Consider the following 18,072-nt stretch of genomic DNA (forward strand, 5'->3'; position numbering starts at 1 on the left):
CAACATATTCTGCGTTTTGTAGAAGATTAAAAAAAATGAATGTAGCCTTAAAGTAACGCTCGGTTGTCTCGTCTTTAATAACACACGTGCAGCTCCATATTTAGTTCATTTAGCAGGTTTAAAGCACATTTAATAAAGCGAGCTTACCATGTGTCCCGCGGGGTTTCCGAGGAGGCTTGCAGAAAACGTGCGTGAAAAAACACTCGCTAAAGAGCAAAAAGAACAAGCGCCTGGTTTGAGTTTCCTTCAGCGCTCACCCGAGCGAAACTATGTGAACCTACCTGTCCTGTTCAGCTCAGCTGGGTCATGTGTCACAATCCTGACGACAGACACTCGACGGATCCATTCAGCTGATGACCAACAAAAAAACATGCCGTGTTTTCACGGGGCTCGAGTAAGAAAGGCGTTCAAAAACACCGGGTTGTTTTCGAGCTGAAGGCACCCTGCCTGATGATGTTTACCCATCAACAAATTAAGTATAATTAAGTGTAATCTTTCCCTTTATTAGCAGAATCCTCCCTGAAAGAGACATCTCGGTAAACACGTTTTCACCGGCTCACAAACTATCGTAAAACATGTAGAATCGTACTGTGTTTTGTGGTTTGCATGTGAAAAAATAACAGTGAGTAATGCATATAGGTCACTGATCAGTCAACTTATTCCCTCGTTCATAACAATGTCTATAATCCGACGATTTATAGCTGAAGGTTATTTAATATTTAATAAAAACGTGAGGCAACCAATCCGTCATCTGGTCCTTTAGCTCTTTAAATGATGGGAAAAGTGCAAGCAATTGGCAAATATTTCAATATTGAGAATGTTTTTTAGCTCATTTTGATAGAAATTCATAAAGCAGTTTGGGCAATGCGTTTATTTTTTGTTTTAATTTGAAGAGTAAGGTGTTTGTTAAAAAAAGAAAAAAAACATGTTTTTTAGTTTAGGTTTACACTGACGTGAACAAAAAAGAGGAAAAAGCAACACATACATTAGATGTTATTACTAGATATTAATCTGCATTTAAAATGGCTAAAATATAAATTATGATAATAAACTTTAAACTAAACTAAACACAGAAGAACTAAACATATCTGATTTTTTATAATAGCATAAAATTAGTCGCATTCCTAGAAAACGGTAGCTGTGTAGTTTCTTATGTTTTATGGTTGAGGGGCGGCTGCTGCTGGAAGATCCGTCCCTCAGACTGGACTCTCCATGAGATCCGCTGACCCGAGAAGATCCGGTTCATCTGGAGAGAGAGCTGTGATGAGTGACCGAGGTCAGATAGACACGGCGTGAAGTGAAGGTCCATCTCACCTTCTTCTCTATGGCCTCCTTCACGGCAGATTCGTTCAGGAATCCGGCTGATCTCATCTCAAATCTCACCAGCTGTATTTTCGCCCTTTTGGCTTACGGAAAAACCACATGCGATTATTTTAAATGATAGTCAAACTAACAGACAGCATGAAAAAACAATGTGGTATGGATATTCTTGACTATTATTTGTAATTAAAATAACATTTTAGTAAAGGGAGCTGTTCAGGGGTTTAATATCCTGCCAGTATTTCACATGTATTTTAATACGGTGTTTATTGATTTAGTAATTGATTGATATCCAGTTCATCTGATCAATCAATAATACTACGTATTATTCAGTAATTTGTTAAGATAGCATGATAACATGACCTGAAAATAATGTAGCATTGATTATGAATACAATATTTCAATATCTGAAATTGTGTTCATGGCACTTAGGATATTTAAGTTGTCTCAACGTAAATATGGGACGGCGGTCATTTTTTAGTGAAAGACATTACACATCGTTATTTTTGTATTATTTCTCGACTCACTGCAGAAGAAAGGTAAGGCATGAGAGCATCCGTCGTCTCCAATCAGTCCGGTCTCGTGAACGAACCCGCACGTCTCATTTCCACTGGCGTTATCCGGCTGCCAGTCGGCCCACTTGACGGACGGCCAGGTCACTGGGCTCTGGTCCGACCACAGCCACAGGTTCTTGGACAGGCCGATCCAGCCCTCGTACTGATGGAAGAAGACGTTGAGCTGGAAGGCCAGGCCGCCGTTATCGGCGGAGTCACCGACGAAGGCCAGGTCTATGAACTCGCTCCTGCAGTGTCGCCGAGCGTCGCTCCAGCTCAGGCTGGTGAAGACGAAATTAAATTTGCCTGCTATCGTATCTCCTGTAAAGATTTAGATGCAATGCGATTCATTTTACAGAAGAGTGTCCTCCTGTGATAGCAGTAGCCTACAGAAACATCTTACCTTGGTAGCAAAAAAAGGGTTTTTGTTCCTCACAAGACGCGACGTGCCACTTCCCGGTGTTTCTGAACACACCACACATCCTCTGCGTCCTGGAGCTGGTGTCTTCCAGGGAGTCCCAGTTGCTGTAGTCGAGGTTCTGGTCTCGGTAAGACCAGCGCCACGCGGTCACCCCATCATACAGGCCCGTCCAGGCCCGGTCCTGGAAGCCGAGGGCGGCCGAGGTCTCCCGAATCTCGTATCGGTCCTCGTCGCTCTGAACCTTGGCCAGGTCCACGTGATGCTGCCTGCAGAACCACCGGGCTTCGCTCCAGTTCTTCGCTTCTTGGATGAGAATGAAGTAGCACGAGGTCTTCGAGGAAAGCCCTGTCGACGCGCGGCATTCAGACAAAGTTTTGTTTAGTCTCTGGATCAGATCGGGTATCATGTGAGGTGGGAGGACGATCGGCAAAATAAAGTTTATGAAGCAAAATTAACAATGCAAACCTTATAATAATGTGACTTTCAGTTCAATTCAAAATTGCTTTATTGGCATGAAATATGAATATAAAAGAGCGATTTTCATTCGGTCATAAACTCACCTAGTAAAAAAAGCACATGAAACATGTTCAGGATCATCTCACAGCTTTTTTCACTGAAATACATTCATAAAACCATCATTAAATGACATTTTTGGTTGGAATATATACATATTAAAAAGGCATAAATCAGTATTTTCTATTAACTCAAACAGATAGAACATTTTGTGCACTGGACCAAAAAAAAGTCTGAAATGAGACTTATGAAATAATGATAGAAAAAGACACCAGGAATGATAAAAAAGGCATTAATTAATAATAAAAAACCTTAATGCATCGTAATAAAGGCTTTTCCCTCACAGTGCATGAAACCATATCAGTTTTAAATCAAAGGTTAAATGGTGGAAAAAAGCTTTAAGTGACAAATAAACAAGAGAAATATAACACAACCAGAAGATTAAACATACTTTCAGCGTTCTCTAAACTCACAGTGCTGGAGAGTCTGGTCAGTGTGGAGACGGCGAGGCTGATTTCCATTCTGACTTTACTGCGACGGGAGGATCTTTATTCAAAGAGCAGAGCAGGAAAATCACTGTAACTGAGCTCATCTGTAGGGAAATACAGCAGCTTTCCATGCTTGGGGAAATGCACTTTACTTTACAAACTTTACTCATAACAGAATTCATCTACAGCAGATGCTCCATTATTTCTGGACCATGTCACAAATTCATTCTTTCTGATTTGTTTGTATTATTATTAAAACCTTAGCTACTATATTCACACTTAAAACTGTGAAAAGTAATCTGAACAATGCCTGAAAACATGAGCACTTACTGTTTCTTTGCCTCTTTATGATCAATGGCGTGCTATATTCCTCAAATGTAAGAAACAAAATGATATCTGAACGTATTACAATAAAAAAACATTAAGAACAAAAACAGAGATACTAAAATAGCTCTTTCTTGTAAAACACTCCAATAATATTGGTTTTATTTACAACTTCAACAACTTAAACCATGCAGTAATTTCAACCAGCGATCGAGTTTGAGCAAAGAAATAATTCAACATTTAATTTTCCTGTTTAATACTCACCTGGCGTTTCTACAAGTAGCACTATATTCCCAGGTGAGGTTTTTTTTCCAGTTAATATTTTGAAATGTTATGAAAGTCTAGACATTTATTTCATTTTTGAATTCTTGTCACAGATGCCATAGCATCTTACAATTAGTCCAAAAACCCCAAACGCAATCTCCATAATTAACGTCAGGCCCTGTATGAGTTATGGTTATTTTCATGCTCTGCGATGCCATTTGAATAAAGAGTTAAAGTCTGAATGGAAATCAGTCTCAGTGTGTCCATACAGAAATATTTTGCATCTTGAGAAAAACACAAAGATTTGCATGAATGCTGACAGGTTACTTCATCCGTGCCTCAGCGAGAACACAGACTGAGCCGGGTCACATATGGTTACATTAACAATAAAACAGCATGAATATATAGGGTTTACAAAGACATTCATATGTTTTAAAGGCTGTCGAGTGAGACAGGATGTCTGGATGCTGCAAGGAACAGAACTGATTTTAAATCCATCAAGATCACAATTCTTTACAACTTCACTCAAATGATCAAACTCTGAAGGTGCTGTAAGAATCAGGAAAACTTATTTATTCAGAAAATTGCATTTATAAACAGATGTTCAAAATATAATATATATATATGCTTGCATTTTTTGAGGAATTAAAGACTTTAAGAGATGTAACAAACTATAAAGACCTCAATGCCAAAGTTAAAAACATTTGACTCTCACATTCAGCAGATGGGGCTATAAAGCTATAAAGTCTGGATTTTGAGCCGGACATGCAAATATTTGTATGTATGTATTATGTAATGTATGTATGTGTTTTATTTATTCATTTATTTTATTACAAATATTTTAACCACAAAAGAAAGGTTGTTTTTAAGTGTATAAACTTTATTTTTCAGAATTTTCTAGTAAATTTCACAAACGATTACAAGGAAACTAATTGAACATTCAATTCTGAAATCAAAAAACTATGAAAGCATTTTCATGTAAATTCTAACACAACAATCTTAGCCTTTCCCCCTCTCTTTTTATAGCGTGGCTCAGTATTTCGCTGCAGGCACATAAACACTTGTAGATTATTCTAGTCCGGCGACTCTAACCAGTTTGTGTAACCAGTTTCTCTAAAAATACTCTTGATCTAATGATACACTTAACCTCCTGCGTTCAGTAACCATGCTACTTTAAAACAGAGAGCTGGCATATTTGAAATGATTATCTAAAAATAAAGAAAAATCAATAAAAATGATTAAAAGGAAGTCTACTTTCCGTGAACATGCATCTCAGATTTTACCCAAAAAATGGCTCAGAATTTTTAAATCAGTATCCAAAATGCATATTAAGTTTAAATGCTAAATCACACACTTCTTATTTACTCCATCTACTTTTTTTTTCTTTGTACAAAAGCACGCTTGTGCACCTTTTTAACGAGGCTTTGTTTGTGTGCGAGCGCAGAGAGTGTTTCCCGTCACTCGTCCGGTCACATTTCTCAGCTTCCAGTTTGACAGATATCTCGTAAAACCGTCATTCGTTTTTTGCGCATGCGGGAATGTCAGCGAAACAGAAACTAAACACAGAGCAAATTTACCCAGGCAGAGAAATTAAGTCCTAAAAAACAAAAAATATCCAGATGAATAATATCCAACATGGTCATAGCAAGTCAACGTTTTGGTCAAACACATCTCTCAATTGCCAGACATAAAAAAGCATGCATCATGCCCACATAGACGCATTGATCCTAGCATTAGATTTCAAGCCAACTTGCCAATCTGTTTGGGAGGGACTTCATCCTGTTAGGCTTCTTAAACAAACCAGTGTTTCCGTCAAAGCTGATATTTCATCCAGACGCTCGACTCAACGGCTGCCGTGTAAGAAATAAGTTTATATTTGTTTAATAGCTATATTGTGTGTCTCAAAAATGCTTTGACAGCTAACAACAACTTCGACAACGTCATACATGATACGTAATTTTACAATAATATTACAAAATATCACACCACTGAAGAATTGTTTTGCTGTTAACCGACAGGTGAAGTTCTTCTGTGAGTCCAGTCTTCACCATGACTTCCAGGTAAGTGGAAATCAACCTGCTTTACTAGAGGAGGCAAAATAAAAATAATAAAATAAAGCAGTTTCGAAATGTTTGTGTAGCAACTGTGTTTGGTGCCATCTGATCGATACAATGGTCAAACAATCAAACATGTATAAATACAGACATATTGCAACACATACAACACATTACTTGTAATACTGGTTTCTTGCTCCACTAATGCACTCAATTCTATGTCGGTAGTAATTTTATTGTTTTGTTGGTTTTTGTTGGTGTTTATTTGTCTGTCCAACAGAATTTTCACAAATGATTTTAAGCACAATTAGCCTAAAAATATATAATACATATGTAAACTGAAGAGTTTTATTTGAGAACTTAGTTATTTGGAAGTCATTTACCTCAATAACCTTTCTTTATTATTTATTTTAACCATTTATTATGTTAACTATGTTGTCAAAGACGGATGACAAGAAAGATAAAAACTCTCATTTGTTCTAAAATTGTGAATAAAGCGTAGCCTACCTTTGAAGATCTGCTTGCCTGTATAAACAATTGCCGAATGTAAACTAAACACTGATATAACGAAACTCTGTCAAGCTGCTGAGAAACATTTCCCTCTGTATTTTATAGACAGCCAAGTGGTTCACCATACAGAGCAAATCTGATTCATCAAGGGCCTCCAAAACGGTATTATCTACACACAGAGAAAAAAGTGCTCGATGAATATGGGAAAGTCCGAAAATGGACTTACGGGATAAAAGACACCAGTAAAACAAACAAAATCATTCTGCTGGTGGGAGAGACTGGTGTTGGAAAGACGACTCTCATCAACTCCATGGTCAACTACTTAAAGGGAGTGAAGTTTGAGGATGAAATATGGTACGAAATCACAGAAGCAGCAGCTGGAGATCAGTCAGAATCACAAACCTCTGAAATCACCATGTATGAGGTCTTTCCTGAAGTGAGTGCCATGTCTCTCAGTATCATTGATACTCCAGGCTACGGAGACACTAGAGGACTGGACAAAGACCTGGAAGTCGCTGAGAACTTAGCCACTCTGTTTCAGAGCAATGATGGAGTTCGTGAAGTTGACGCTGTCTGCTTCGTGACTCAAGCGTCTAAGAATCGTCTCTCAGATCGACAGCATTATATTATCAGTTCAATTCTGTCTTTGTTTGGGAAAGACATTGTGGACAACATTGTGTTTTTAATCACACACTCTGATGGTCTTACACCCAAAAATGTCCTTGGTGCCATTAAAAAAGCTAAAATCCCCTGCAGACGAGACGAAAGTGGCCAACCTGTTTATTTCTCATTCAACAATCGACAGGCTGATGAACGTCACACCAAAGAACGTCATGTTCGAGCTCAAAGAGACGCCTTTGGAGACAGCATGGAAGATATGAAGAAATTATTTCAGTCTCTGGATGAAATGAAGAGAAGAAGTTTAGAGTTGACTTCAGACGTCCTGATCGAGCGCATTCGATTTGAAGCATACATCTGCAACTTACAGCTGCGAGTTCAAGAGAAAGAGCTGAAAAAGGCTGAAAACTTCCAGATTCAGGAGGCAATGATGCAAAACAAAGAAAATATTGAAAAGTGCAAAAACTTTGCCATTACAATCCAAAAGAATTTCAAAGAGAAGGTGCCCATTGAGAGCAAGTCATGGAAGCACAGGAAGGCGACATTTCCTGCACCGTCTGTGAGGAAAACTGTCATGAGTTTGACTGCTGGTGGGGTGCAAATCCCAGCAAATGTGAAGTTATGAAAGACGGTTTCTGCACCGTGTGCACAGGGAAGTGTCACCACAGCAAACACGTCAAAGACAACAAGAAATACGTCATTAGAACCTCAAACGTAACAATAGATTATGACGCTACAAAAAGGGAAAATAAAAAATCCAAAGACCAAACCAACAGGTTTTCAGCTGCAATGGGTGATGTTGACAAAGACCTGCTAGAGATTGAAACCCATAAGTCAATTCTCCTGTTTAATGCTTACAGGACCATCAAGAACTTGTCTGAGATCGCATTAAAACCAGACTCTGCCTTCACTCTTCAGCACCTGGACTTCTTCATCCCCAGAGTGAGAGAAGCTGGGAAAGAAAACTGGGCTCAAGAGCTGGAGGAGATGAGGAGAAAAGCTGAAACTGAAGAAGTGAATAAAGATGCTCTCAGTTATCTTCAGGCAGGTCTGGCAAAAGTGTTCCTCGGTAAAAAATGAACAAATGTGATTGCACTTTTCTATTTTTTTCGTCTTAAAATGTTAAATATAATAAAGTTTGAATAAATGAAATAAAGCTTAAATAAAAGAAATACAGGTTTCAAAATGTGTTTTTTTCAGCAATGCAAACTTTTTTGCCTCCCCAAGGAATTCTCATTATGATGTTTGAGGGTCTTTCAGGGGAACAGACTGTACAGATCTCAGAAAAAAATGTACTGCTAGTGCTATGTACAATCTACTTACTTGAACTTAACATTCATAAAAAATGAAAGCAAATATTACCTAATTATATATATAAAGGTTTCACGTTTACATTTAAGTAAAATCTACTTATCCAAGTTAGGCAAATTTAAAAATAAATAAATAGGTAACTTTAGCCTGGCCAGTAAAAGTTTGAGCAATTTGTATTTAGTCAAAGTTTACCTGGCTTATACTTTTTACTTAATACAGCACCTATTTAAAGCATGATTTTAAAGTGTTGTTATTTAGAAACATTAACATTTAGTCATTTGTCAATCAAAATCTAGCACTCAAAATCAACTTAGGAGCAATGATACACAAGTGCTATGACAAGTCTCAGAAGAGCAGTGGTGGTTTAGGCAAACATCAATGACTTGAACTTTATGCATAGCCAGTGCAAATCGATAAACAGGTGTGAGATGCGTTCCTTCCGGAAATAAACTTGCAGCCTCATTCAAGATGTTGAGTTTAGCATATCTGCAGAATCTGGAAGTTTTAGCAAGCAGTTCTGTCTTGGCAGGGTTGGGTTGAAGGCGATGGTCTTTCATCGAGAGAGAAATGACAAGCTGAAATGAAAGACAAGCTGAAATGAAATTAGCCATCTTTGGATCATCAGGATGGAATGAGAGGTAGAGTTGAGTGTTAGAAGTGATATAAAAAGCCATGTTTCTGAATGACAGAGCCTAGTGATGCCGTGTAGACAGAGAAGAGAAGCGGTCCAAGGTCCCCTGAGGCACCCCAGTAGCTAAATGTTGTTACTTGGACACCTCACCTCTCCAAGATACCTTGTAGGACATATCTGATAGGTAAGACTCAAACCACTGGGGTGTGTCTTCTGGGATACCCTTTGATGACAGGGTTGACAGAAAAATCTGGTGGTTAATCGTGTCAAAAGTAATGGATATTTCTTGCAAGATAAATCTAGAAGATTTGAAAGCCACTCTTGCCTGTCTTAGGGGTTCAACATCTAAAGGAAAGCAGTCAATTAAATGAGTAAGAAAGACAGAGATTTGGTTGATGACCGTTCGTTTTGCAATGAAAGGAGAAAAAAGGAGATGTGTTAAGGGTGGGTTTTTAAAGTAGATGATTAGAAAGGATGAGATTGAAGATTTTAAGGTTTCTTATTTAAACAAATTCATGTTTCCTCACCCTCGAGGCATTTTAGGTGTATAAAATCAAAAACAAATCAAAAACAAAATCAATTGAGTTAAATTAAAAGTTGTCCTTGGTCCTCCAAGCTTTATGATGGCACGGGCCACGAGCAGGTGTTTTGTTCAATAGTTAAAAAGTAGTCAAATGTCTCACCAGCTCTGGGGCATGAACAAAGCCTCTTACACTGATGTGTTTTTTATAAAAAAATAAGTGAATAAATAAATTCATATTTAAAACAGTTTTCTGTTACTTCTGCAAACCGCTGTATGCCCGTTCCCTTTCAGTCGGTCACTCCAGTCACGCCGGATGACCGGCGCAATTGGGATCTCAGCGAGGACCAATCTACTTCCGAGTGTATCTAAACAAGCCAATTGAAGATTGGCATGCGCTAATCGCATCCAGCTGCCGCTGATCACAGCGCGGGTATAAATAAGCAGCGGGTGCAGCGCATATTCAGCTTTTCGCTTCGGAGCCGAGCGTGACCGTTCTGCTCCAAAGACGGATCTTTCGAGTGTTGGAGTTCGGCGTTCAGCGGAGGTCGTTCCTGCGTCGAGTGGATTGCCACAATCAGGCTGCACTACCCCCCCTGTTTGTGTGCAGAGCGGCTATCTCCTGTTGCCTCAACACCGTTCAGAGCTAAAAGAGCTAGCTCACGGGTGAGAATCTTTTTAAAGACGCATCTGCAGATGCCCTTTCCACCCGTGCGTTTCTGGATGCGGTCGTTTCCTGGCGCCGGGTGATGGTCACGATCGCTGTCTCACGTGTCTGGGCCGTAAGCACGCTGAGGTGGCTTTCGTGGATGAGTCATGCTCCCAGTGCGGGAAAATGACCATCGCGGAGTTGCGGACCAGGCTCCGCTTCCTGCAAAGGGGCGGAGTTCCCGTTCCTCTGCCGAGGTCTAGGGCTCCTCCTGCTGGCAACAGTGGGAGAAGCGCTTCCTCTAACAGTGGACGGACTGGTCTCACAGTGACAGTGAGGAACTCTCCAGCGAGGGGGACTCCTGCCACTGGTGCTTCGCAGCCAGTGGAGCTTCCAAGGGAGCAGTCTGGACCTTCCTACAGGGAGGTACCAGTTGTATCTTTTGGAGCTCCCCCTGATGACCAGATGTCAATCGCGGCATCGGAAGGAGAGTCTGAAGGTTCTGGGGATGAAGGTCCGGCTGGTGGGGCGTCCGGCGGGCGCTCCACCGTGCCGGATACGGATCCAGAACTGGTGGCTGCGCTTGCCCGGCCGCCAAAGGGGATCGGGCTCGAGTGGAAACCTCCACCGCCCCGAGCCCTCGAGGCTGGACGATTGGTACTTAGGGGTGGCTCGCGCTGGTTCTCAGGGCCCCACCCGGTACCATTCTTTCGGAGGTGCATGAGGAGCTTGCTGGGGCGTGGAAGGCACCTTTCACTGCCAGAAACCGCCCCAGTGGCTCCTCCTCCTTCACCACCCTTGACGTGGCGGCGCAGCTAGGGGTATACGGTGATCCTCCAGTGGAGCGGTCAGTTGCGATGCAGCTGTGTCCCAACTCCGTTTCCACTTGGCGTGGTGATCCTGTGCTCCCCTCCGGGCCTGTAGGCACTGCGTCGGCTTTGATCGGCAGTGCCTATCGACTTGTGGAGAGGCTGGCGTCTGCTGTACACGCTATGGCGTTGTTGCAAGTTCATCAGGCCAAGGCACTGAAGGACCTGCACGCAGGGTGGTCATGACCGAAGTTCTGAAAGAACTCCACGCATCGCGACTGACCTCGCGCCACGAGCGACTAAGGTTACAGCGCGGTCTCTGGGTCGTCGCGATGGCCACCATGGTGGTCCAGGAACGCCATCTGTGGCTGTGTCTGGCCGACATGCGCGAGGCAGACAAGACACGCTTCTTGAATGCCCCCATGTCCCAGTCCGGCCTCTTCGGGCGACGCGGTGGAGAGCTTTGCCCAGCAGTCTCGGCCGCCCAGAAGCAGACTGAGGCGATTAAACACATCTTGCCTCGGCGTGCAGCTGCTGCCTCCACCCGGCCGCCAACGGCTCCGCCCAGCCTGCTCGTCGCCGGCGCCCCTGCTGCCGCCGCCTCGCTCCTCACGCGCAGATGCGTCGCAGCAGCCCTCAACTAGGCAGCGCCGTGGAGCGGCGCAGGGCAGCCGCCCAGCCCGTCCAGGCATCCGCCAAACCTGGAGGGAAGCGCAGGTGCAAGCGGCCCTGAGACGGGCGACTCCAGAGATGGAGGAGCTGCTCTTCGGGAGATGGTGAACGCACCTTCTCCTCCCCGAGGAGGGCCGGGTGGAGAATCTTGTTTTTGCGCCGCTGACCTCACGGTCAGTGGTACCCAAATACTCGACAAAAGAGCGGTTTCCTCTATCTCTGGGTCCCCAGAGAGGACGAGAGTTGTGGGCGGGCCAGATGGCCTATGCCTTGAAGTGGAGCCTGTTAAGTCGAGTGGTGTTCTTCTCAAAGAGAAAACCCCCGGAATTGCCCCATCAGAGTCGTGCTTACCTTCTTGCAGCAAGGGTTGGAGCGAAGGCTGTCTCCCTCCACCCTTAAAGTCTACGTGGCTGCGATCGCTGCAAACCATGACCCCATAGACGGGAGGTCTGTGGGTAAGCATGAAGCTGATCATCAGGTTCCTGAGGGGCCAGGAGGTTGAATCCTCCACGGCCCCTCTGTACCCTCTTGGGACCTGTCTGTAGTGCTGACAGCACTGCAGCAGGCTCGTTTGAACCCTTGCCAGCAGTTGAGCTAAAGTTCTTATCTATGAAGACATTGCTCCTGCTCGCATTGGCCTCCATCAAGAGGGTAGGGGACCTGCAGGCTTTTTCGGTCGACGATTCGTGCCTACAGTTTGGGCTCGCGGATTCCCAGGTAACACTGAGGCCACGGCCCGGCCTACGTGCCCAAGGTTCCCACTGCGCCCCCTTCCGAGACCAGGTGGTGAACCTTCGCTGCCCTGGAGGAGGCAGACCCAGCCTTGATGTTGCTTTGTCCCGTCCGAGCACTAAGATGCTACGTTGACCGGACACAAAGCTTCAGGACCTCAGACCAGCTCTTTGTTTGTCACGGAGGCCGGCAGAAGGGGAGTGCCGTCTCCAAGCAGAGGATGGCCCACTGGATAGTGGACGCCATTACCCTGGCCTACCAAGCACAGGGTATGCCCTGCCCCCTCAGGTTGCGGGCACACTCAACAAGAAGTGTTGCATCGTCCTGGGCGTTGGCTCGTGGCGCCTCGCTGGCAGATATTTGTAGAGCTGCAGGCTGGGCGACCCCTAACACGTTTGCTAGATTCTATAGCCTACGTGTGGAACCGGTATCCTCCTGTGTTCTCACCTCAAACGGGTAGAAGCACTGAGAGGCCCGGTTTCGGGTCGGCTTGTTAACCGCTCCAGAGCGTCCACACAGTAGACCCTGTCGAGCTCCTCCATTCCCTCGGCAGCCAGATGTTGCGGAGCATCTGGCGCCAGGCCCTCTCGATGAATCCGTGAGAACCGGTGAGGGCTGGGAGCCATGTAAAAGTACCCTAGAGGACTTTATATGTGTGTATTTCACGGCATAGCCTAGAGCCCCGTGTTTCCCGGCAGACCTTCTGCCCATCCAAGAGGGTTCAATCACCTCCCATTTTCCATATGCAAACTGAAATATTGTCCATATGCGTATTCGTTCCAAGACCTCCACGGAAGGCTGGACTTCCTTAAGACGTCCTGTTCGCTAGAACGTGGACGCGTTCAGTGTTCCAGTCTTACGAATGGGTAGTATTGTAGCTGGCTTCTTGTGGTGAGCCTCGCCTACGCCGATAGACTGAGGGGGCTTGTGGGCTCCCACAGGACACTGGAAGAGGCAGGCAGCGTCCATGGCGTTTTGGTAGGGATCCCAGTTCGTTGGTCATCCGGCGTGACTCCGGAGTGACCGACTGAAAGGAACGTCTCGGTTACGATATGTAACCCTGCGTTCCCTGAAGAAGGGAACGGAGACGCCACGCCTCCGCCGCCACGGTGCTGCTACTCCGCTGAAGGGGCCGGGTCACTAGCTCGGCTCCTCAGCGAAAACCTGAATATGCGCTGCACCGCTGCTTATTTATACCCGCGCTGTGATCAGCGCGGCTGGATCGCGATTAGCGCATGCCAATCTTCAATTGGCTTGTTTAGATACACTCGAAGTAGATTGGTCCCTCGGCGAGATCCCAATTCGTCGGTCATCCGGCGTGACGTCTCCGATTCCCTTCTTCAGGGAACGAGGGTTACATACGTAACCGAGGCGTTCACGAGAGACTGCCTTTTTCAGAAGATAACAGGACACATGCATAGTGCATGCACAAAAACGTCTTCAGGTTACGAATGTAACCATGGTTCCTCTAGGAACGAGCCGGCTGCGTCTAACGCTGGGAGCGCCGGGCGTGAGCCGTTCTGAACCACGCGTGTGAAATCTGTCCAATGGAGAGGAGCGACGCCATGGGACGAGATGACGCCGCCGACCAGGAAGTATAAAGTCACGCTCTCGCGATACCGGCACCAGCCTCTGTAGTGAAGTAAGCGCCCGGCAGGGGTGCGGGAAGTATGGCATCGACGCAGCGGCGTCTCGTTCCTAGAGGAACCATGGTTACATTCGCCAACCTGGGAGACGTTCCTCTTCAGGAACTCTAGCTGCGCCACAAACGCTTTGGGAACGAGATGCCCACGCCGCCATAATTCCAAGGCCCTGCCTGAAAAGGGGTCCTCAGACCACCCATCAGAATAAGACAGAGGAGCCAGGAGCGGGCCTCATGTCAAAATTATAGAAAGGGCAAAGTGGAGGGCGTGGACCACCCCGCAGCGCTGCAAATGTCCCCGAGGGGCACACTGCTAAGGTAGGCCTTGAGCCCAAGAGGGCACGTGAGTGCCGAGGCCTCATAGGCCAGGTGGATAGCCTCGACTATCCACCTGCTGAAGTTTGCTTAATATCAGCACAACCCCTATCTGTCGGGCCAAACGGATAAGTAACTGGCCCGACCTCCACAGAGACACAGTTCTGCACTCACATGTCCAGTACTGCGCACTGGGACGCACTTGCAGTTGGACTTTAGCTGCCTGGAAGGGGTGAGGACAGGAGGCCTGCAGTACGATCGGTTGCGGTGTAACAGAGGGCACTTTAGGTGTATAACCCACTCTTGGGTATGCAAAAACCTTGGCCATGACTGGGGCAAAGTCCAACTAAGTAGGGGCCACGGAGAGGGCCTGCAGATCTCCCACCCTCCAAAAGAGAGGTGATGGCGAGGAGAAATGCTGTCTTATCCTATAAGACAGGTAGGAACCTCTTCGAGGGCTCAAGGGTGCCTTACACAGAGCCTCTAACACCACAACCAAATCCCAGGGGGGAACTCTGGTCCGCACTGGAGGTCTCAGCCTCAGCACACCGTGGAGGAATCGTGTAACTAACGGGGTGTCTGCCCACTGAGTGGCCACCAATAGGGTCATGATATGCAGATATGACTGGCACGTAGACCTTAGGGTGGAGTGGTTAACCCGGTGGAGAATGTCGCCTGGAGGAACTCCAGCACTGAACCTACTGGGCAGTTAACTGGGTTCAAGTGGCGGTCTCCACACCAGGAAGTGAACATTCCTCACCTCCTGGCATACACGCTCCTCGTAGAGGAGCTCTGGATTGAGGATGGTCTCGACAACCTCAGCTCAAAGACCAGAGGCTATGAATCGTGCCCCGCCGCTCGGCCACACCCACAACTTCAGTAACTCCGGGCGAGGGTGAACTATTGTTCCCTCCGCCTGAGAGAGTAGATCTGGCCTCAGGGGGATCTCCCACGGATGACCGTCTACTAGGCCGATGAGGTCCGTGAACCATACTCGGCCCGGCCAGAACGGGGCTACGAGCAGTAGTCTGATTCCGTCCTGGCGCACTCTCACCAGAACTCCTGGGAGCAGGGCAATCGAGGAAATGCGTACAGGCGACGCCTTAGCCACGCTCAGACATGGCATCCAGTCCCAGGAGCTGGATGAACTAGAGAGAACCAGAGGGGACATTGTGCATTACCTCGAGAAGCAAAGAGGTCCACCTCTGCCTGGTACAATGCCGACCAGATCTGCTTCACCACATCGGGGTGAAGCATCCATTCCCCCGGCCTCAACCCCTGTCTCGACAGGGTGTCGGCTCCCGTATTGAGATGCCCAGGGATGGTCGCTTCCTCGGCGAGCAGATTTTGTCCTGGGACCACCACAAGGATCTGGTGCGCCAGCTTGTTCAAGGGGCGCGAACACAGACCTCCCTGGTGGTTGATATAAGAGACCACCGCTGTGTTGTCGGTGTGCACCAACACATGGTGACCTCTCCGGGCTGGGAGGAGGTGCTTCTAAAGCACGAAATACAGCTAACATCCCTAGCTGCATGATATACCACCCCTGGTGGTGATAGCCACAGACCGTGGGCGGGGCGCTCGCTCAGCACTGCGCCCCAACCGTTAGGAATGCATCTGTCGCAAGCAAGATGCGGCGACAAAGAACTCCTAACACTGGGCTCCTGATTCGAAACCAAGGTTACTCCATGTAGGCATGACATGATGCTTGATTTCGCGGAGTGGGTTTCCCCTCGGGAAAGCCCCTTGGTCCTGAGTCGCCACTGTAGGAGTCTCATGTACAGCAGGCCAAAAGGTATCATGTTGGACGCAGCTGCCATCAGCCCCAACAGTTTTTGATACTGCTTGACAGTGATTGACTGGCCTCCTGACTCTCTCGACTGACGTGAGGATCGACTGCACACGAGCAGGAGATAATTGTGCCCGCATCGTGGTCGAATCCCATACCACGCCTGGGTATATGGCCCTCTGATCGACGCAACACCTCTTCTTGGCGCTCAGTCTCAAACCCCACTCCCCATATGGGACAGAACAACATCTCGATGTTGAACTGCCATCTGCTCTGATTGAGCTAATATCAACCGATCGTCGATATAGTTGAGTATACAGAATGTGCTGGAGTCGCAGTGGAGCCAGAGCTGCATTCATACACTTTGTAATTGTGCGGGGTGAGAGCCTTTAATCACACCCGGATCTGTGCGCCAGCTTGTTCAAGGGCGCGAACACAGTTCTCCCTGGTGGTTGATGTAAGAGACCACTGCTGTGCTCTCAGGTCTGGGAGAAAGTGCTTCACGCCACGAAATACAGCTAACATCTGTAGCAGATTGATATGCCACCTCTGGTGGTGATCGCTCCACAGACCGTGGGCCGGGCGCCCGTTCAACACCGCGCCCCAACCGGTTAGGGATGCATCTGTCGCAAGGGGAGTCCGGCGACATAGAGCTCCTAACCTTGGGCCCTGATTCAGGAACCAAGGCTTCCTCCACAAGTCTAAGGCCTGAACTGTACGGGCGTGACACTTTGATTTTGGCGGAGTGGGTTTCCTCGGGGAGAACCCCTTGGTCCTGAGCCACCACTGTAGGGGTCTCATGAGCAGCAGGCCAAAAGGTATCACGTTGGACGCAGCTGCCATCAGGCCCAGCAGTCTCTGATACTGCTTGACAGTGAGTGACTGGCCTTCCCTGACTCTCTCGACTGACATGAGGATCGACTGCACACGGGCAGGAGACAAACGTGCCCACATCGTGGTCGAATCCCCGCACCACGCCTAAGTATGTGGTCCTCTGAGCGGGACGCAATACACTCTTTGATGGCGTTCAGTCTCAAACCCAACTCCCCATGTGAGACAGAACAACATCTCGATGTTGAACTGCCATCTGCTCGGATTAAGCTAATATCAAGCAATCGTCTATATAATTGAGTATGCGGATGCCCTGGAGTCTCAATGGAGCCAGGGCTGCATCCATACACTTCGTGATGTGCGGGGTGAGAGTGCTAGGCCGAACGGAAGTACTCGATATTGGTTTGCTACGCCTGAAGCGAACCTCAGAAACTTCCCATGTTGAGGAAGGATGGATATGTGAAAGTATGCGCCCTTCAGATCTATGTTGACAAACCAGTCCTCGGATCTGATTAGAGTCACCACATGCTTGATTGGTAAGCATTTTTAACTTCAGTCTGTTGACTGAGCGGTTCAAGACCCTCAGATCTATAATAGGACGCAACCCCCGTCCTTCTTCGAACAATGAGGTAGCGGCTGTAAACCGAACTGAATTCAGTAGCCTTTCTCTAATGTTCGTGATGACCCATTGAGATACATTTGGCAGAAGTTTCCACGCTGCCAAATAATCTACTAAGGGAATCAGCCCCTCGAAGCTGACCTCTGGTATGTGAGATACAGGTAACTCGGTGGCCTGAAGCGGCTGACCGGCAGGCAGACACCGGGCTAGCTGTAAACGGGACTTCAGTGGGGGTTATCTTATCTTATCTTGAAGCTGGTTTAACAAAAATGTTCCTTCAGAGAAAATGAACAAATGTGAAAGTGTTTTTACATCAATGCAATACCTTTTTTTGTCAACCTGCACAGATGTCAGAAAGCTGTGCCTTGCTTGGTTAAATCAACATCACTGAAAAAACAACAGAAACTTTGTAATAATTTGTATTAACTCATTTTAAGCTACTACTATGTACAATCTACTTACTTGAACTTAAATACATTAAGAAAT

General features: G+C 46.3%; 2 protein-coding genes across 2 annotated transcripts in view; one reads left to right on the forward strand and one right to left on the reverse strand.

The window, feature by feature from the left end:
• LOC122349004 overlaps positions 1–18,072 on the reverse strand; it is a 495,348-nt gene that overhangs the window by 80,285 nt on the left and 396,991 nt on the right. The window lies entirely within an intron of this gene.
• LOC122348991 lies at positions 5,549–8,240 on the forward strand. The gene is given in 4 exon segments (XM_043244913.1): positions 5,549–5,741; positions 5,903–5,944; positions 6,554–7,610; positions 7,613–8,240. Coding segments are annotated over 3 exon segments (1,602 nt in total). The 5' UTR covers positions 5,549–5,741; positions 5,903–5,933; the 3' UTR covers positions 8,147–8,240.

This window comes from Puntigrus tetrazona, chromosome 7 (assembly GCF_018831695.1).
Source record: "Puntigrus tetrazona isolate hp1 chromosome 7, ASM1883169v1, whole genome shotgun sequence".
In the NCBI taxonomy this organism is placed as follows: Eukaryota; Metazoa; Chordata; class Actinopteri; order Cypriniformes; family Cyprinidae; genus Puntigrus; species Puntigrus tetrazona.